Source organism: Salvelinus alpinus, chromosome 14 (assembly GCF_045679555.1).
Source record: "Salvelinus alpinus chromosome 14, SLU_Salpinus.1, whole genome shotgun sequence".
Taxonomy (NCBI): domain Eukaryota; kingdom Metazoa; phylum Chordata; class Actinopteri; order Salmoniformes; family Salmonidae; genus Salvelinus; species Salvelinus alpinus.
Window position 1 is genome coordinate 56,549,900 of NC_092099.1, and position 22,012 is coordinate 56,571,911.

At 47.5% G+C, this 22,012-nt stretch overlaps 1 protein-coding gene across 4 annotated transcripts in view; it reads left to right on the plus strand.

Moving 5' to 3' along the window:
• The first annotated feature begins 4,391 nt into the window (after window positions 1-4,391).
• Window positions 4,392-22,012, plus strand: part of dip2a (disco-interacting protein 2 homolog A) — a 275,105-nt gene continuing 257,484 nt past the window's right edge. For 2 of the 4 annotated variants that reach the window (XM_071341937.1, XM_071341940.1), the window contains exon 1: window positions 4,403-5,402. In XM_071341937.1, coding sequence (XP_071198038.1) covers window positions 5,282-5,402 — 121 coding nt within the window. In that variant the 5' untranslated portion in view covers window positions 4,403-5,281. Of the gene's footprint in view, window positions 5,403-22,012 lie in introns of all 4 variants that reach the window. The other 2 variants (XM_071341941.1, XM_071341938.1) reach the window with 2 other exon arrangements.

Here is a 22,012-nt window from a genome sequence, read left to right on the forward strand (position 1 = left end):
TATGCATTTTCAAAATATACGACAGGTATATCGGGGAAGTTTATTTGAAATCCCCCATCACAATGTTATACTGCGACCGTAAGGAAAATGGAGCCCCTTGAGAGGGCAAGAACAAGATGTATGTCAGAAGAAGTGCAATATTATCATAAGGGGATGTATACTTGGAATACGGAGGAGGAATGGAGGGAAAACGAGAGGCAGAGGAGGTCTAAGTGAGAGGGAGGAAGAGGGTGAGCTTGAATTGTTAAAAAATGGAGCGAAAATGGGAGATGGTTTGTTAAAGAAGAACAGTAGAAAGTGTAAGCAGAGTGAGCTGAAGACAAGAGGAGAAATGGAAGTGAATGAGGTCAAAGTATCGGAGGTGGTCGGTGTGGTGAAGTTCTCGGAGCCTGAGGCTTGTACCGAGGGTCAGGATAAAAATTAGTCTGTGACAAAGTGGACCCTTGCCTTTTGGCTGATCCAGTTGTGGTTTCAGGATGGGTGAAAACAGAGTTGGGTGCTGTGGAATCGGTGAAGTGATGTTAGGATATATAAGTTATCCTGTACAAGCTTTTGTGCCAAATACATTACGTTGTTACACGTGTCAAGCTTATGGGCAGTAGTGCATAAGTTGTCATATTCTAAGGCAGTGAAGAAAGTAGAGGAAGATGTGTCAAGGTGGAGGGATCCTTAAAGAAGTGGTGTGACTAGTAGACCTGTACCAGTACAGGGGGGGGGATCCTTAAAGGAGTGGTGTGACTGGTAGACCTGTACCAGTACGGAGGGAGGGATCCTTAAAGGAGTGGTGTGACTAGTAGACCTGTACCAGTACAGAGGGAGGGATCCTTAAAGGAGTGGTGTGACTAGTAGACCTGTACCAGTACAGAGGGAGGGATCCTTAAAGGAGTGGTGTGACTAGTAGACCTGTACCAGTACGGAGGGAGGGATCCTTAAAGGAGTGGTGTGACTAGTAGACCTGTACCAGTACAGAGGGAGGGATCCTTAAAGGAGTGGTGTGACTAGTAGACCTGTACCAGTACAGAGGGAGGGATCATTAAAGGAGTGGTGTGACTAGTAGACCTGTACCAGTACAGAGGGAAGGATCCTTAAAGGAGTGGTGTGACTAGTAGACCTGTACCAGTACAGAGGGAGGGATCCTTAAAGGAGTGGTGTGACTAGTAGACCTGTACCAGTACAGAGGGAGGGATCCTTAAAGGAGTGGTGTGACTAGTAGACCTGTACCAGTACAGAGGGAGGGATCCTTAAAGGAGTGGTGTGACTAGTAGACCTGTACCAGTACAGAGGGAGGGATCCTTAAAGGAGTGGTGTGACTAGTAGACCTGTACCAGTACGGAGGGAGGGATCCTTAAAGGAGTGGTGTGACTAGTAGACCTGTACCAGTACAGAGGGAGGGATCCTTAAAGGAGTGGTGTGACTAGTAGACCTGTACCAGTACGGAGGGAGGGATCCTTAAAGGAGTGGTGTGACTAGTAGACCTGTACCAGTACGGAGGGAGGGATCCTTAAAGGAGTGGTGTGACTAGTAGACCTGTACCAGTACAGAGGGAGGGATCCTTAAAGGAGTGGTGTGACTAGTAGACCTGTACCAGAACAGAGGGAGGTGGGGGGGGGGGCAACAAGTGATATATGTCTCAGTAAGATTGGATTTATAGCATTTATAGCCAATGGTTATCAACTGTACTGCAGGGATGGAACGTAAGTCACAGACAATAGAGGTTGTGGTGGCAGCTGCAGAGAGGTATTTGGGTGTGAGAGGCTTAACATCAGAAGAGTTACAGGGTGTGTTAAGTAGTGGTGTCCCATCCTTTCAGGTTGTTGGCCTGAAGTAGAACTAAATAGATTTAAATAGTGGAGTAGGGTGGTGGGTTGTTAATGAGTGTAGGGTTAGATGGTAGATGGTAGGGTATTTAAATAGTGGAGTAGGTTAGATGGTAGATGGTAGAGTATTTAAATAGTGGAGTAGGGTGGTGGGTTGTTAATGAGTGTAGGGTTAGATGGTAGGGTATTTAAATAGTGGAGTGGGTTTATAGTGAGTGTAGGGTTAGATGGTAGATGGTAGGGTATTTAAATAGTGGAGTAGGGTGGTGGGTTGGTAATGAGTGTAGGGTTAGATGGTAGATGGTAGGGTATTTAAATAGTGGAGTAGGGTGGGGGGGTTGTTAATGAGTGTAGGGGTAGATGGTAGATGGTAGGGTATTTAAATAGTGGAGTAGGGTGGTAGGTTGTTAATGAGTGTAGGGTTAGATGGTAGATGGTAGAGTATTTAAATAGTGGAGTAGGGTGGTGGGTTGGTAATGAGTGTAGGGTTAGATGGTAGATGGTAGGGTATTTAAATAGTGGAGTAGGTTAGATGGTAGATGGTAGAGTATTTAAATAGTGGAGTAGGGTGGTAGGTTGGTAATGAGTGTATGGGTAGATGGTAGATGGTAGAGTATTTAAATAGTGGAGTAGGGTGGTGGGTTGGTAATGAGTGTAGGGTTAGATGGTAGATGGTAGAGTATTTAAATAGTGGAGTAGGGTGGTGGGTTGGTAATGAGTGTAGGGTTAGATGGTAGATGGTAGGGTATTTAAATAGTGGAGTAGGGTGGTGGGTTGTTAATGAGTGTAGGGTTAGATGGTAGATGGTAGGGTATTTAAATAGTGGAGTAGGTTAGATGGTAGATGGTAGAGTATTTAAATAGTGGAGTAGGGTGGTAGGTTGGTAATGAGTGTAGGGGTAGATGGTAGGTGGTAGGGTATTTAAATAGTGGAGTAGGGTGGTGGGTTGATAATGAGTGTAGGGTTAGATTGTAGATGGTAGGGTATTTAAATAGTGGAGTAGGGTGGTAGGTTGTTAATGAGTGTAGGGTTAGATGGTAGATGGTAGGGTATTTAAATAGTGGAGTAGGGTGGTAGGTTGGTAATGAGTGTAGGGTTAGATGGTAGATGGTAGGGTATTTAAATAGTGGAGTAGAGTGGTAGGTTGGTAATGAGTGTAGGGTTAGATGGTAGGGTATTTAAATAGTGGAGTAGGGTGGGGGGTTTGTAGTGAGTGTAGGGGTAGATGGTAGATGGTAGGGTATTTAAATAGTGGAGTAGGGTGGTAGGTTGTTAATGAGTGTAGGGTTAGATGGTAGATGGTAGGGTATTTAAATAGTGGAGTAGGTTGTTAATGAGTGTAGGGTTAGATGGTAGATGGTAGGGTATTTAAATAGTGGAGTAGGTTGTTAATGAGTGTAGGGTTAGATGGTAGATGGTAGGGTATTTAAATAGTGGAGTAGGGTGGTAGGTTGTTAATGAGTGTAGGGTTAGATGGTAGATGGTAGGGTATTTAAATAGTGGAGTAGGTTGTTAATGAGTGTAGGGTTAGATGGTAGATGGTAGGGTATTTAAATAGTGGAGTAGGGTGGTGGGTTGTTAATGAGTGTAGGGTTAGATGGTAGATGGTAGGGTATTTAAATAGTGGAGTAGGGTGGTGGGTTGTTAATGAGTGTAGGGTTAGATGGTAGATGGTAGGGTATTTTAATAGTGGAGTAGGGTGGTAGGTTGTTAATGAGTGTAGGGTTAGATGGTAGATGGTAGGGTATTTAAATAGTGGAGTAGGGTGGTAGGTTGTTAATGAGTGTAGGGTTAGATGGTAGATGGTAGGGTATTTAAATAGTGGAGTAGGGTGGTGGGTTGTTAATGAGTGTAGGGTTAGATGGTAGATGGTAGGGTATTTAAATAGTGGAGTAGGGTGATGGGTTGTTAATGAGTGTAGGGTTAGATGGTAGATGGTAGGGTATTTAAATAGTGGAGTAGGGTGGTGGGTTTATAGTGAGTGTAGGGGTAGATGGTAGATGGTAGGGTATTTAAATAGTGGAGTAGGGTGGTAGGTTGTTAATGAGTGTAGGGTTAGATGGTAGATGGTAGGGTATTTAAATAGTGGAGTAGGGTGGTGGGTTGTTAATGAGTGTAGGGTTAGATGGTAGATGGTAGGGTATTTAAATAGTGGAGTAGGTTGTTAATGAGTGTAGGGTTAGATGGTAGATGGTAGGGTATTTAAATAGTGGAGTAGGGTGGTGGGTTGTTAATGAGTGTAGGGTTAGATGGTAGATGGTAGGGTATTTAAATAGTGGAGTAGGGTGGTAGGTTGTTAATGAGTGTAGGGGTAGATGGTAGATGGTAGGGTATTTAAATAGTGGAGTAGGTTGTTAATGAGTGTAGGGTTAGATGGTAGATGGTAGGGTATTTAAATAGTGGAGTAGGTTAGATGGTAGATGGTAGGGTATTTAAATAGTGGAGTAGGGTGGTGGGTTTATAGTGAGTGTAGGGTTAGATGGTAGATGGTAGGGTATTTAAATAGTGGAGTAGGGTGGTAGGTTGTTAATGAGTGTAGGGTTAGATGGTAGATGGTAGGGTATTTAAATAGTGGAGTAGGGTGGTGGGTTTATAGTGAGTGTAGGGTTAGATGGTAGATGGTAGGGTTTTTAAATAGTGGAGTAGGGTGGTGGGTTTATAGTGAGTGTAGGGTTAGATGGTAGATGGTAGGGTATTTGTTGATTTATTCATTTTTATTTTCAAGCAAAGTGTAAAGGAGTTATACTCCAGTCTAGTAAGTGGCGGTAATGCAACATGTATTGGATGCCAACCACCGTTAAACCTCATCGAAGAAGAACGTTAAACCGCACCGCACCGCACCGCTAGATGGCTATCCAGGTTAATTTCGGTGTCAGCAGATCATCTGGTGTCAATCAGTCTGATTGCTCAGAGGTTTTGTCCAAGAAGTCTGTCTGTGATGTAATTTCCCCCCCACCATACTATTCCAACCTCCATGGTTTTACATGTGATGCAGGAAAAATGTGTAGCCAATATGCAAAACGTACCGGTATGTAGGTGAGCATGCATTTTCCCCATGACGCGCCAGACACCGTGAACGTGCATCATCTTCGGGCTGCTGTTACTATGATGCAATGGCGGCGGTGCTGTGTATCAGAGTTGGATGAGTTATCAGGTCCAGCCGCTCGACACAGACACCGTGGATAGGAAACCCACCTCTGTCCAGATCAACCGAATTCGTAACTGTTTCGTGATTTAGCCTCAACGTTACTTTAGGAATGTGGCTAGCAGGGTTAGCTAGCTAACGAGCTAATGAAAGTCTGTGCCATGGTGATGTAGGGCTTTTTCGCACATCTGTCTGCAGTAGCTAGCAACCGTCAGCCACCACCCGCCTGCTAACGTTACACCAGGCAAGCAGCCGGAGGAGACTGGACATCACTCTGTCCTCTGACGGGAGTCTCGGCCCAATCGGACCGGACTGGAACATGGCTGAGAGGAATTCTACCGGATTACTAATGATGTTGGAACCGACCCCGGCTATCGCCATGACACTCCCGGTGGAGGTTCGGGAGAAGCTGGCGGAGTTGGAGCTGGAACTCTCGGAAGGTAGGCGAGTCACTCCCGTCTCAGCACACGTTAGCTACCGTGGCTAGCTATGTGTGGAACGAGGCTGCTCTTTGGCAGACTTTACAGCTAATTATCTGCTGAAATTGAGATCGGAAGTAGCCTATTCCACACACAAATCAAGTCCAATCGATGAAAGTACTTTTGTGATTAATATTTTGAACAGAGTGCTCAGTCGCCAAACTCGAGCGCCAAAACATTTCCGATGTTTATGAGGACTAGGTGTCGGCCACGAGAAATGGGACTTATTTTGGAAGTTGTCCAATTGACATTTGGGAAAGTTAAAAGGAAGAGATCCCAAAGTTATAAAATAGGCTAGTATTTAATTATTTAATTATTATTTAATAATTTAAACCACAGCTGTCTGACACGCGCCCTGATTAATGTCATGTAGCTAACTCATGTTCTCGTGACATGGATGTTTTTCATTCCCCAATTTGTTTATGCAAAAGTATGATGAGGGAGACATGGAAAAGAGGACCACCGTATTGCATTGTGGGTATTAAATGTAAAACCAGTGGTTTATACACACACACACACACACACACACACACACACACACACACACACACACACACACACACACACACACACACAGAATGCCAACGTCAGACAATCCATTTCAATGTTAAGGTTGAATAACACTGTCTCTTGTTGATGATCAGATAGCACCAACTCTGGGTTATGCTGTTTGAATAGCCTTCCAACTCTTCAAGAATCAGGTTTTTCTCAGTGGGCACAGTATTGAAGTTCATTGCTCTTTCTACAGTGTCCTTGGTCATACTGACAATGCAGAACCTGTAACGAAGGTGCCATCAGACAGTGAAGGTGTGGCCGAATCACAACGTTCAAGGCTATCTGTGCGTTGGCAGAAAAGTAGTGAAGCGGGCCTCCCGAGTGCCATTGCAGTGCTTGCGGCGTCACTACAGACCTGGGTTCGATCCCAGGCTGTGCCACAACTGGCCGTGACTGGGAGTCCCATAGGGCGGTGCACATTTGTCCCAGCGGCGTCCTGGGGGGGTGGGGGGGGGTGGGGGGGGCTTTACTTGGCTTATCGCGGTCTAGCGTCTCCTTGTGGCAGGCCCGGGCACCAGCTGACTGCTGTCGTCAGTTGAACAGTGTTTCCTCCCACCCATTGGTTCAGCTGGCCGGGTGTTAAGGAAGCATTCTATTGAAAATGAATGTACTTCTGGTGTACCAAAATGCAATGATGCCCCTGGTGTGATCCAGGCATTACTCTGAGCCATCTGAAAGATGCAGTGTGTCAGTAACTTCCTCAATACCTCCTGTGTACATGGGATGAATGCACCAACAATGGATGCTGAAATATAAACACACTCAACCTTGGTCCTGTTATAGCTGATCAGTGTGCTGCTGACTGTACACTCTTCAACCTCCCCCTCAGTCCGGAAGATCAAACCCCTGATTCCACCTTTACTCAAAGTCAGATTAATCTAGTAGATGGTGTTGAAAAGAGAAGAGGGATTAATTTAGAAATGGAACCACTGAGCCACTCTAAACTGCCCTGCAGGACTCCATGTATCAGGAAAGGGGTATCAAATGTCTTTATTTGACCTTTATAGTCCCATTGAGACCAAGGTCTTTTTTTACAAGGGAGCCATGCTTTTTACAATTTCCACGTTTTTATAGGATACAAGAAACAGTTCAAATACACAAATCATCGACATCTTTCAGCTACCAGGTCTTCAATCAATATCCTAAACTGCCTGAGTGCCACTGGTTCATCCAATTTCAACCAGATCTGCAGATTGTTCCAGCAGTGGGACTGAAGTCTTAGCATGTCACAATTGGTACCCTGTTCCCTATGATGTGCACTACTTTTGACCAGGGGCCATAGGGCTCTAGTCAAATGTAGTGCACTATATAGGGAATAGGGTGCCATTTGTGATGGACACTTAGCAAGACTCATCGTTATGTAGTGAGCAGCTGTATTAGGCCATGCAGAGCCTCAGCAGTGACCTATAGATTATTATCTGATTAGATTGAGGATTAGTGATGGTGTCAGCAGTGACCTATAGATTATCTGATTAGACTGAGGACTAGTGATGGTGTCAGCAGTGACCTATAGATTATTATCTGATTAGACTGAGGACTAGTGATGGTGTCAGCAGTGACCTATAGGTTATTATCTGATTAGACTGAGGACTAGTGATGGTGTCAGCAGTGACCTATAGGTTATTATCTGATTAGACTGAGGACTAGTGATGGTGTCAGCAGTGACCTATAGATTATTATCTGATTAGACTGAGGACTAGTGATGGTGTCAGCAGTGACCTATAGGTTATTATCTGATTAGACTGAGGACTAGTGATGGTGTTAGCAGAGGGACTTTTTCTGGTTGGGTCTAAGCGTGTTAGTGTTCTATGGAAGAGTAAAAATAAATTGTGCCATATTATCATTGATGAGAATCGGGGACAGTCAAAGCCTTAGACATAACTATCATGTCCTAAGTTTGTTTCCCTGTTATGTCGCAAATTGCACCCTATTCCCTACAGTGCATTACCTGTGACCAGAGCCCTTTGTACGGGATGGGGTGCCATTACCTGTGACCAGAGCCCTTTGTACGGGATGGGGTGCCATTACTGGTGACCAGAGCCCTTTGTACGGGATGGGGTGCCATTACCTGTGACCAGAGCCCTTTGTACGGGATGGGGTGCCATTACTGGTGACCAGAGCCCTTTGTACGGGATGGGGTGCCATTACTTGTGACCAGAGCCCTTTGTACGGGATGGGGTGCCATTACTTGTGACCAGAGCCCTTTGTACGGGATTGGGTGCCATTACCTGTGACCAGAGCCCTTTGTACGGGATGGGGTGCCATTACTGGTGACCAGAGCCCTTTGTACAGGATGGGGTGCCATTACTTGTGACCAGAGCCCTTTGTACGGGATGGTGTGCCATTAACTGTGACCAGAGCCCTTTGTACGGGATGGGGTGCCATTACTGGTGACCAGAGCCCTTTGTACGGGATGGGGTGCCATTACTGGTGACCAGAGCCCTTTGTACGGGATGGGGTGCCATTACTGGTGACCAGAGCCCTTTGTACGGGATGGGGTGGAGATTGACAGGAACTCTGCTGTCCTAGCTTCAGGGGGGAGATGGACAGGGACTTTGCTGTCCTAGCTTCAGGGGGGAGATGGACAGGGTCTCTGCTGTCCTAGCTTCAGGGGGGAGATGGACAGGAACTCTGCTGTCCTAGCTTCAGGGGGAAGATGGACAGGGACTCTGCTGTCTTAGCTTCTGGGGGAAGATGGACAGGGACTCTGCTGTCCTAGCTTCAGGGGGAGATGGTTCCACCATGGTGTTCCAGGACAGAGAAGAGCTGAGCTGCAGCTGCCTCCCGTAGGCTGGGAGGGCCAATAGACCAGAGGTGGCAGAATGGTGTGCTTGTGTAGGGCATAGTCTGAAGGTAGGGAGGGGCAGTTCCTCTTGTTGCTCCGTAGGCAAGTACCATGGTCTTGTAGTGGATGTGTGCTTTGACTAGAAGCCAGTGGAACCAGAATCTATGTCTGTCCAGCTGTTTCCTCTTCCTTCCTGTTCTCTCTGTGTCACTTCCTGGTCTGGTGGAGCTCTGCAAGCAGCAATGGTCTCTCTCTCTCCTGTCTCTTTCTCTCCTTGTCCTCGCTGTCTCTCTCCTTGTCCTTGCTGTGTCTCTCGCTGTCTCTTTCTCTCCTTGTCCTCGCTGTCTGTTTCTCTCCTTGTCCTCGCTGTCTCGCTCTCCTGCGTTCTCTCTCTCATTGGACTTAGACATGTTTTTATTTTCCTATGCAGTGAGGCAGTAATGACTGTAGACGGAGGAGCAGCTTCTCTCCCCTCCCCGGCCCTGTAGCCAGTCAGCTTCTCCCCTCCCCGGCTCTGCAGCCAGTCAGCTTCTCCCCTCCCCGGCTCTGCAGCCAGTCAGCTTCTCCCCTCCCCGGCTCTGCAGCCAGTCAGCTTCTCCCCTCCCCGGCTCTGCAGCCAGTCAGCTTCTCCCCTCCCCGGCTCTGCAGCCAGTCAGCTTCTTTCTCCCCGGCTCTGCAGCCAGTCAGCTTCTTTCTCCCCGGCTCTGCAGCCAGTCAGCTTCTCCCCTCCCCGGCTCTGCAGCCAGTCAGCTTCTCCCCTCCCCGGCTCTGCAGCCAGTCAGCTTCTCCCCTCCCCGGCTCTGCAGCCAGTCAGCTTCTCCCCTCCCCGGCTCTGCAGCCAGTCAGCTTCTTTCTCCCCGGCCCTGCAGCCAGTCAGCTTCTTTTTCCCTCCCCTCCCCGGCTCTCCAGCCAGTCAGCTTCTTTTTCCCTTCCCTCCCCGGCTCTGCAGCCAGTCAGCTTCTTTCTCCCCTCCCCGGCTCTGCAGCCAGTCAGCTTCTCCCCTCCCCGGCCCTGCAGCCAGTCAGCTTCTTTTTCCCTCCCCTCCCCGGCCCTGCAGCCACTGCCAGACTTGTGACGGCACTGCCAGACTTGTGACGGCACTGCTTGTTCTTTGAGTTTTGTTGTCTTGTTTGTTTTTGCAGGAGATGTACTGTAACAGAAGGGAAGTAACATCACAGCTCCCCACCAGCACACATGTAGTCTACATTACAGCTCCCCACCAACACACATGTAGTCTACATTACAGCTCCCCACCAACACACATGTAGTCTACATTACAGCTCTCCACCAACACACATGTAGTCTACATTACAGCTCTCCACCAACACACATGTAGTCTACATTACATCACAGCTCCCCACCAACACACATGTAGTCTACATTACAGCTCCCCGCCAACACACATGTAGTCTACATTACAGCTCCCCACCAACACACATGTAGTCTACATTACAGCTCCCCGCCAACACACATGTAGTCTACATTACAGCTCTCCACCAACACACATGTAGTCTACATTACAGCTCCCCACCAACACACATGTAGTCTACATTACAGCTCCCCGCCAACACACATGTAGTCTACATTACAGCTCCCCACCAGCACACATGTAGTCTACATTACAGCTCCCCACCAACACACATGTAGTCTACATTACAGCTCTCCACCAACACACATGTAGTCTACATTACAGCTCCCCACCAACACACATGTAGTCTACATTACAGCTCCTCACCAACACACATGTAGTCTACATTACAGCTCTCCACCAACACACATGTAGTCTACATTACAGCTCCCCACCAACACACATGTAGTCTACATTACAGCTCCCCACCAACACACATGTAGTCTACATTACAGCTCCCCACCAACACACATGTAGTCTACATTACAGCTCTCCACCAACACACATGTAGTCTACATTACAGCTCCCCACCAACACACATGTAGTCTACATTACAGCTCCCCACCAACACACATGTAGTCTACATTACAGCTCCCCACCAACACACATGTAGTCTACATTACAGCTCCCCACCAACACACATGTAGTCTACATTACAGCTCCCCACCAACACACATGTAGTCTACATTACAGCTCTCCACCAACACACATGTAGTCTACATTACAGCTCCCCACCAACACACATGTAGTCTACATTACAGCTCCCCGCCAACACACATGTAGTCTACATTACAGCTCCCCGCCAACACACATGTAGTCTACATTACAGCTCCCCACCAACACACATGTAGTCTACATTACAGCTCCCCGCCAACACACATGTAGTCTACATTACAGCTCCCCGCCAACACACATGTAGTCTACATCACAGCTCCTCACCAACACACATGTAGTCTACATTACAGCTCTCCACCAACACACATGTAGTCTACATTACAGCTCTCCACCAGCACACATGTAGTCTACATTACAGCTCCCCACCAACACACATGTAGTCTACATCACAGCTCCCCGCCAACACACATGTAGTCTACATCACAGCTCCCCACCAACACACATGTAGTCTACATTACAGCTCCCCGCCAACACACATGTAGTCTACATTACAGCTCCCCGCCAACACACATGTAGTCTACATCACAGCTCCTCACCAACACACATGTAGTCTACATTACAGCTCCCCGCCAACACACATGTAGTCTACATTACAGCTCCCCGCCAACACACATGTAGTCTACATCACAGCTCCTCACCAACACACATGTAGTCTACATCACAGCTCCCCACCAACACACATGTAGTCTACATTACAGCTCTCCACCAACACACATGTAGTCTACATTACAGCTCCCCGCCAGCACACATGTAGTCTACATTACAGCTAGTCTACTACTAGTAGTCTACTACTGACTCAGTGCTGCTCTCCTCTGAGGTACACTCATCCTATGGCTCTCCTGATGTGATATAAGAGACAGGAAATGAGCTGATGGTTCCTCAGGGTCCTCCAGCATAGGACCACTTCCTCTGTTTCCTCTGTAGGTCGAGGCTTTGATGAGAAAAGGCCATTGATTGTAGACTACTAACACCTCTCTAATCGACAAGCTGGCTCATCAGGGATTCTAGGGCCAGATCAGGAAATAAAGATGAAACGTCACATTGACATGATGAGGACTGTTAGTTTGGCAGCTCAGATACCTGAATAATTCCACTTCTCATCAATGCAGCAGATGGTGAATCATACTTGTTTTCTAGCAGACATGCTGAGTGACGAGGCAGATGATCTCAGCTAAAAGTTGTGTGGTCTTCCCTTCAGCCCTGAGGGTTATGTGGTGGGAGGATAGCTAGTGGTTCCTAGCCTCTGTGACTAGCCATGTAGGGCCGTAGTGGCTGGAGTTGACCTGGATGTGGACCTGTGGTCATCTACCAGGGGGACTGGGGGTCGGGAGCTGGTCAGGTCATCTACCAGGGGGACTGGGGCAGGGGGTCGGGAGCTGGTCAGGTCATCTACCAGGGGGGCTGGGGGTCGGGAGCTGGTCAGGTCATCTACCAGGGGGACTGGGGCAGGGGGTCGGGAGCTGGTCAGGTCATCTACCAGGGGGTCGGGAGCTGGGGGTCAGGAGCTGGTCAGGTCATCTACCAGGGGGGCTGGGGCTGGGGGTCGGGAGCTGGTCAGGTCATCTACCAGGGGGGCAGGGGGTCGGGAGCTGGTCAGGTCATCTACCAGGGGGGCTGGGGGTCGGGAGCTGGTCAGGTCATCTACCAGGGGGGCTGGGGCTGGGGGTCGGGAGCTGGTCAGGTCATCTACCAGGGGGGCAGGGGGTCGGGAGCTGGTCAGGTCATCTACCAGGGGGGCTGGGGGTCGGGAGCTGGTCAGGTCATCTACCAGGGGGACTGGGGCTGGGGGTCAGGAGCTGGTCAGGTCATCTACCAGGGGGGCAGGGGGTCGGGAGCTGGTCAGGTCATCTACCAGGGGGGCAGGGGGTCGGGAGCTGGTCAGGTCATCTACCAGGGGGGCTGGGGCTGGGGGTCGGGAGCTGGTCAGGTCATCTACCAGGGGGGCAGGGGGTCGGGAGCTGGTCAGGTCATCTACCAGGGGGGCTGGGGGTCGGGTGCTGGTCAGGTCATCTACCAGGGGGGCTGGGGGTCAGGAGCTGGTCAGGTCATCTACCAGGGGGGCTGGGGGTCGGGAGCTGGTCAGGTCATCTACCAGGGGGGCTGGGGGTCGGGAGCTGGTCAGGTCATCTACCAGGGGGGCAGGGGGTCGGGAGCTGGTCAGGTCATCTGACTGGGGCAGGGGGTCGGGAGCTGGTCAGGTCATCTACCAGGGGGACTGGGGCAGGGGGTCGGGAGCTGGTCAGGTCATCTACCAGAGGGACTGGGGCAGGGGGTCGGGAGCTGGTCAGGAAGACTGAGTCACCTTAACTTAGATAATTCTTTCTCACGTCCTCTTTCTCTCCCCAAGCTTTCCTGTGTTCTCCAAGCTTCTAGAATAATGGCATTGTTGGAGGGGCTGAGTGTATCAGAAAGAGCCCAGCTCGTGGTTTAGAGTAAACCACTCTTATAGTTTAACTGTAGCGTCATGGAACGAGTGTTCAGCACGGTCTCTGTGGTTCAAACCCATGGTGGGATGCTCCTCTAGTAAGCTATGTGAACTGTGTGACGGTGATCATGTTAGGGTCGAGGTGAGGAGGAGGATTATTATTTAAGATACTGTTTCAGATGTTTTCGGAAGGTGAGCAGGTACTCTGCGGTTCCACCATTGGGGTTCCAGGACAGAGAAGAGGTTGTACTGGGCTGAGTGGGGGCTGCTCTCCTATAGGGGTGGGAGGGCCACGAGACCTGAGGTGGCAGAATGGAGTGCTCGGGCTGGGATGTAGGGTTTGAGTATAGCCTGAAGGTAGGGAGGGACAGTTCCTCTTGCTGTTATGTAGATAGCCTGAAGGTAGGGAGGGACAGTTCCTCTTGCTGTTATGTAGATAGCCTGAAGATAGGAAAGGGACAGTTCCTCTTGCTGTTCTGTAGCTAAGCACCATGGTCTTGTAGTGGATGCGAGCTTCAGCTGGATGTGTGTGGAGGAGCGGGGTGACCTGGGAGAACTTAGGAAGGTTGAAAACCAGGTGGGCTGCAGCGTTGTGGTTAAGTTGCAGGGGTTTGATGGCACAAGCCGGGAGCCCTCCAACAGCGAGTTGCAGTAGTCCAGACGGAAGAGGACAAGTGCCTGGATTAGGACCTGCGTCTTTCCTGTCTGAGGTAGGGTAGTACTCTACGGATGTTGTAGAGCAAGAACCTGCAGTAGCGAATAGCTGCTTTGATGTTTGCAGAGATCAACACTAGTTGTCAACCGTGATGGAGAGTTCTTTGAGCGGACAGGCCTTCCCGAGACGGTGTGCATCTCAGTCTTGAGGTGGTGGGCCGAGTTGCAATATCTGCCAGGCACGCAGAGACCATGTGAGGATATGACTGAGCCAAGTGACTTAGTGTATAGAAAGAAGAGGAGAGGGCCTAGAAACGAGCGCTGGGGGACACCAGTAGTGAGAGTATGTGGTGCAGATACTCAACTAGTCTAAAGATGGACAGTTTTATTGCTTTTTTAATCGGTACAACAGTTTTCAGCTGTACTAACATAATTGCAAAAGGTTTTTCTAATGATCAGTTATTCCTTTAAAATGATAAACTTGGATTAGCTAACACAACGTGCTGTTGGAACACAGGAGTGATGGTTGTTGATAATGGGCCTCTGTACGCCTATGTAGATATTCCATAGAAAAATCTGCTGTTTCCAGTTACAATAGTCATTTACAACATTAACAATGTCTACACTGTATTTCTGATCATTTTGATGTTATTTTAATGGACAGAACAATGTGATTTTCTTTAAAAAACAAGGACATTTGTAAGTGACCCCAAACTTTTGAACAGTAGTGTAGGTAGGGGTGAAGTGTCTGCATAGATAATAAACAGTGAGTAGCAGCAGTGTAAAAACAAAGAGGGGGGGGGTTGTCAAAGTAAGTAGTCCGGGTGGCCATTTAATTAATTGTTCAGCAGTCTTATGGCTTGGGGGTAGAAGCTGTTAAGGAGCCTCTTGGACCTAGACTTGGTGCTGCGGTACCGCTTGCCGTGCGGTAGCAGAGAGAACAGTCTGACTTGAGTGACTGGAGTCTTCGACAGTTTTATAGGGCCTTCCTCTGACACCGCCTGGTATAGAGGTCCTGGATGTCAGGAAGCTTGGCCCCAGTGATGTATTGGGCCATACGCACTACCCTCTGTAGCTTTGTTGACAAAGCTACAAAAATATCAAAATGAGATCATCTGAAAATAACTAGGTGAGATTCTCAAGTGAGAGAGTGGTGTGGTCCTCTTTCCTTCCTTGAACAACTCTGCAGACCCGCCTTTGTTTCGGTGACAAAACCGCCGCTTACAGCTGAGAAACCAGGGGAGAATGAAGTACTAACACTAATTGGTGGAGAGCACACCTCTCTGTACTAATTGCTAATTGGTGGAGAGCACACCTCTCTGTACTAATTGCTAATTGGTGGAGAGCACACCTCTCTGTACTAATTGGTGGAGAGCACACCTCTCTGTACTAATTGGTGGAGAGCACACCTCTCTGTACTAATTGGTGGAGAGCACACCTCTCTGTACTAATTGGTGGAGAGCACACCTCTCTGTACTAATTGGTGGAGAGCACACCTCTCTGTACTAATTGGTGGAGAGCACACCTCTCTGTACTAATTGGTGTTGCCGTCGAGAGGTGAAACCACTCCCCCTCCAATACAGCCACTGATTAACAAAACAAGTCACAAATGGACTTGCCACTTTATTGGTTGTCAACAACTATCTGCAAGTTCTGATCAGTCAGCAGTTAACACACCAAGTAGGCTGCTAGGAATACAGGCAGGACCAAGTAGGCTACTAGGAATACAGGCAGGACCAAGTAGATGGCCCTAGCTAGCATAAAGACAGTACTAGACAGCAGATAAAGACAAAACACGTATACTTACTACTCCTGGAGATATCAGATATAGTGTATATACAGTATATATTTAGAATGAAGGAGGGACTGAGTGTAGCAGGAAGGATCTCCAGTCTATTACTCTTCAACTTCCTGATCCAGCCTGTCTATAGTTCATTATTAAGGACTGCAGTGTGGGCCTCCCGGGTGGCGCAGTTGTCTAGGGCACTGCATCGCAGTGCTAGCTGCGCCACCAGAGTCTCTGGGTTCGCGCCCAGGCTCTGTCGCGGCCGGTCGCGACCGGGAGGTCCGTGGGGCGACGCACAATTGGCATAGCGTCGTCCGGGTTAGGGAGGGTTTGGCCGGTAGGGATATCCTTGTCTCATCGCGCTCCAGCGACTCTTGTGGCGGTCCGGGCGCAGTGCGCGCTAACCAAGGTCGCCAGGTACACGGTGTTTCCTCCGACACATCGGTGCGGCTGGCTTCCGTGTTGGAGGCGCGCTGTGTTAAGAAGCAGTGCGGCTTGGTTGGGTTGTGCTTCGGAGGATGCATGGCTTTCGACCTTCGTCTCTCCCGAGCCCGTACGGGAGTTGTACGGGAGTTGTAGCGATGAGACAAGATAGTAATTACTAGCGATTGGATACCACGAAAATTGTGGATAAAAAAATAAAATAAAATAAAAAGGACTGCAGTGTGGGAACCAGATGTACAGAAATATGAAATAATATTGATTCTGAAATAATATGAAATATGAAATAATATTGATATATTGAAATAATATTGATTCTGCTTGAGTCAACAGCATCATATTTCTATGTGCATGATGTTCAACTTGTCATGTTAAACTAGGCTACTTCTCAACTGTTTTTCTGTCAGTGTTCTGGTATCTCTTTATAATACTATGTATTGACAATGGGAATTGCCAGGGACCTTGTATCACGATATTCTCACGATACTGCCCTCAAAGTATTTTACACATTTTGGTACGTTATTATTCTAAAATATATATATATTTATATTCTCAGCAATCCACACACAATACCCCATAATGACAAATGTATTAAAAATAATAAACAAATAAACAAAGTATTCAGACCCTTTGCTATGAGGCTTGAAATTGAGCTCAGGTGCATCCTGTTTCCATTGATCGTCCTTGATGTTTCTACAACTTTATTGGAGTCCATCTTTGGTAAATTCAATTGATTGGACATGATTTGGAAAGGCACACACCTGTCTATATAAGGTTGGACAGTTGCATGTCAATGCTGCATTTTTGCAGCATTGAGGGTCCTCAAGAACACAGTGGCCTTCATCATTCTTAATTGGAAGAAGTTTGGAACCACCAAGACATCCTAGAGCTGGCCGCCCGGCCAAATTGAACAGTTGGGGAAGCAGGGCCTTGGTCAGGGAGGTGAACAAGAACCTGATAGTCACTCTGACAGAGCTCCAGAGTTCCTCTGTGGAGATGGTTGTCCTTCTGGAAGGTTATCCCATCTCCGCAGCACTCCACAAATCAGGCCTTTATGGTAGAGCGGCCAGACGAAAACCACTCCTTAGTAAAAGGCACAAGACAGCCCGCTTGGAGTTTGCCAAACGGCACCTCAAGACTCTGACCATGAGAAACAAGATTGAACTCTTTGAACTCTTTGGCCTGATTGCCAAGCGTCACGTCTAGAGGAAACCTGGAAACCTCCCTACGGTGAAGCATGGTGGTGTGAGCATCTTGCTGTGGGGATGTTTTTCCACGGCAGGGACTGGGAGACTAGTCAGGATGGCAGGAAAGATGAACGGCGCAAAGTACAGAGAGCCTTGACGAAAGCCTGCTCCAGAGTGTTCAGGACCTCAGACTGGTGTGAAGGTTCACACAGTCAAGACAATGGACTGTTTTGCTAGCATAGACTGGAATATGTTCCAAAGATTCAGCCAATGGCTTCATCAATAAGTGCATCGACGAGGTTGTCCCCATAGTGACCGTACGTACATATCCCAACAAGAAGCCATGGATTACAGGCAACATCCGCATCGAGCTAAAGGATAGGTCTGCCGCTTTCAAGGAGCGGGACGCTAATCCGAACGCTTATAAGAAATCTCGCTACCAGCTCTGACGCTCGTAGGATGTGGCAGGGCTTAACTATTATGGCCTACAAAGGAAAACCCAGTCGCAAGCTGGATGCCTTTTCACGCTTGCTTTGAGGCAAACGACACTGAAGCATGCATGAGAGCACCAGCTGTTCCGGATGACTGTGTGATCATGCTCTCCATAGCCTTTAAACAGGTCAACATTCACAAAGCCGCAGGGACGACGGATTACCAGGACGTAAACTCAAAGCAGTTGGGACCAACTGGCAAGTGTTTTCACTGACATTTTTAACCTCTCCCTGACCGAGTCTGTAATACCTACATGTTTCAAGCAGACCTCCATAGTCCCTGTGCCCAAGAAAGTGAAGGTAACCTGCCTAAATGATTTCCGCCCCGTAGCACTCACGTTGGTCGCCGTGAAGTGCTTTGTAAGGCTGGTCATGGCTCACATCAACAGCATCATCTTGTATATCCTAGACCCACTCCAATTCGCATACCGCCCCAACAGATCCACAGATGACACAATCTCAATCGCACTCCACACTGCCCTTTCCCACCTGGACAAAAGGAACACCTGTGTGAGAATGCTGTTCATTGACTACAGCTCAGCGTTCAACACCATAGTGCCCACAAAGCTCATCACTAAGCTAAGGACCCTGGGACTAAACACCTTCCTCTGCAACTGGCTCTTGGACTTCCTGACGAGCCGCCCCCAGGTGGTAAGAGTAGGTGACACGTCTGCCACGCTGGTCGTCAACACTGGGGCCCCTCAGTGGTGTGTACTTAGTCCCCCCCCTGTACTCGTAGTTCACCCACGACTGCACGGCCTAACACTACTCCAACACCAAGTTTGCTGATGACATGACAGTGGTAGGCCTGATCACTGACGGTGATGAGAGACCTGGCTGTGTGGTGCCAGGACAACAACCTCTCCCTCAATGTGAGCAAGACAGAGGAGCTGTTAGTGGACTACAGGAAATTGCCGATCAGGCCCCATTTAATATTTACCTGTGCTGTTTGGCGCGATCATAATACATTTTGGGGGATCCCGAGAGGTTCGGTGTTCTAAGGCACTACATCTCAGTGCTAGAGGCGTCACTACAGACCCTGGTTCGATTCCAAGCTGTATCACAACCGGCCGTGATTGGGAGACCCATAGGGCGGCGCACATTTGGCCCAGCGTCGTTAGGGTTTGGATGGGGTAGGCCGTCATTGTAAATAAGAATGTGTTCTTAACTGACTTATTTTTTGTTTTTTTGTAAAAAATAAATTACGATTAACGATTATGAAAACTTGAAATCGGCCCTAATTAATCGCCCATTCGACCTCTAATTGACATACATATTAACCTCTCTAGGGTAGGTGAGACTGTAGCGTCCCACCTCTTCAACAGCCAGTGAAACTGCAGGGCTCCAAATTCAAAACAGAAATCCCATAATTAAAATTCCTTGTTGTAAATCCAGCCACAGTGTCCGATTTTCAAAAAGGCTTTACAACGAAAGCAAACCAAACTATTATGTTAGGTGAGTGCCTATTTACAGAATAACACAGCCATTTTCCAGCCAAAGAGAGGATTCACAAAAAGCAGAAATATAGATAAAATGAATCACTAACCTTTGCTGATCTTCATCAGATGACTCATAGGACTTCATGTTACACAATACATGTATGTTTTGTTAGGTGAAGTTCATATTTATATCCAAAAATATGAGTTTACATTGGCGCGTTATGTTCAGAAGTTCCAAAACATCCTTTGATTTTGCAGAGAGCCACATCAATTTACAGGAATACTCATAAAAAACATTGCTAAAAGATACAACTGTTATGCATGGAATTTTAGATGCACTTCTCCTTAATGCAACAGTTGTGTCAGATTTCAAAAAAGCTTTACGGAAAAAGCAAACCATGCAATAATCTGAGTCGGCGCTCAGAGCACAATCAAGACACAAATATATCCGCCATATTGTGCAGTCAACAGAAGTCAGAAATAACATGATAAATATTCACTTACCTTTGATCTTCATCAGAATGCAGTCCCAGTAATCCCAGTTCCACAATAAATGTTTGTTTTGTTCGATAATGTCCATTTATGTCCAAATTCCTCCTTGTTGTTCTAGCGTTCAGTACACTTTCCAAACTCACGATGCGCGGGCAAGTCCAGTGGAAAGTACGGACGAAAAGTTAAAGTTATATTACAGTCCGTAAAAACATGACAAACGAAGTATTGAATCAATCTTTAGGATGTTTTTAACATAATCCTTCAATAATGTTCCAACCGGAGAATTCCTTTGCCTTCAGAAGTGCGATGGAACAGAGCTCGCTCTCACATGAATGCGCATGGTCAGCGCATGTTCAGGTCATGGTAGACTTTACTCAATCCCCTCTCATTCAGCCCCACTTCACAGTAGAAGCATCAGACAAGGTTCTAAAGACTGTTGACATCTAGTGGAAGCCTTAGGAAGTGCAACATTACCAATATCCCACTATCTTCGATAGGAGCTGAGTTGAAAATCGACCAACCTCAGATTTCCCACTTCCTGGTGGGATTTTTTTCTCAGGTTTTTGCCTGCCATATGAGTTCTGTTATACTCACAGACATCATTCAGACAGTTTTAAAAACTTCAGTGTTTTCTATCCAAATCTACTAATAATATGCATATTCTAGCTTTTATGGCTTTGTAGCAGGCCGTTTACTCTGGGCATGCTTTTCATCCGGGCGTGAAAATACTGCCCCCTAACCCAAAGAAGTTAATATTAGCTCTCTGTGTACATCCAAGGGCCAGCTGTGCTGAACACACGACTGAGAAGTAGTCCAGGTGCGATAACTAGGGTCTGTAGGACCTGCCTTGTTGATAGTTTTGTTAAGAAGGTAGAGCAGCGCTTTATTATGGACAGACTTCTCCCCATCTTAGCTACTGTTTTATCAATATGTTTTGACCATAATAGTTTACAATACAGGGTTACTCCAAGCAGTTTAGTCACCTCAACTTGCTCAATTTCCAAATGATTTATTACAAGATTAATTTGAGGTTTAGGGTTTAGTGAACGATTTGTCCCAAATACAATGCTTTTAGTTGTATATATATTTAGAACAAACTTATTCCTTGCCACCCACTCTGAAACCAACTACAGTTCTTAAGTGTTGCAGTCATTTCAGTTGCTGTAGTAGCTGAGTCATCCACATACATAGACACTCAGGCTTTACTCAAAGCCAGTGGCATGTCGTTAGTAAAGATTGAAAAAAGTAAGGGGCCTAGACAGCTGCCCTGGGGAATTCCTGATTCTACCTGGATTATGTTGAAGAGGCTTCCATTAAAGAACACCCTCTGTGTTCTGTTAAACAGGTAACTCTTTATCCACAATATAGCAGGGGGTGTAAAGCCATAACACATTTGATCCTATTTCAGTAGTAATTAAATCAGAATTAGTTGACTACCTGAAAGTCTACAATTGTTATAGAAGTAATTAAAACATGCTAATACTGGATCTGAGTAAATCAACAAGGTGATGTATATGTACTGGTGTTTTTCCAGACAGATTTAATTTCCTCCAAGTTGTCCTTCACACAGGTCTTTCTGTAAATGTGTTAATACTACATTATTATTAGGAAATACATCCTTACAGTTATCATTCAGTGGAAATGGAGGAGACTGAAAACATGCTTAAAACATTTAGCTTCCTCTTTAAAAGTATTGTTTTGTATTGTTAGTTATACTGCACTGTTGGAGCTAGACACAAGCATATCGCTGCACCTGCGATCACATGTTTACGAGACCAATAACATTTGACTCGGTTGTGACCTCCGGGCAGCAAGGTTAAGTTGATTGGTCATGACACATTCCAGGAATGTTCTGCCTGTTTGTTCAGCAACCCTCACAATGCAGCCTGTTACTGAGGCCCAGTAGAGCGCTCCATGTTGGCCTTTTGTCCCACTGAATCCCTCAAGTACACACTCCTCTCTCCCCCTCTGTCTCAGTCTTTCCCTCCATCTCTCGCTCTTACCCTCAGGCTCTCTGTTCCTCTCCTCTCCTACCCCACCTTCCTCTCTGACCTCTCCTCCCCCACCTTCCTCTCTGGCCATGCTGTCTGGCCTCTCCTCCCCCACCGTCGCCTCTGGCCTCTCCTCCCCTACCGGCCTCGCCTCTGGCCTCTCCTCCCCCACCGGCCTCGCCTCTGGCCTCTCCTCCCCCACCGGCCTCGCCTCTGGCCTCTCCTCCCCCACCGGCCTCTCT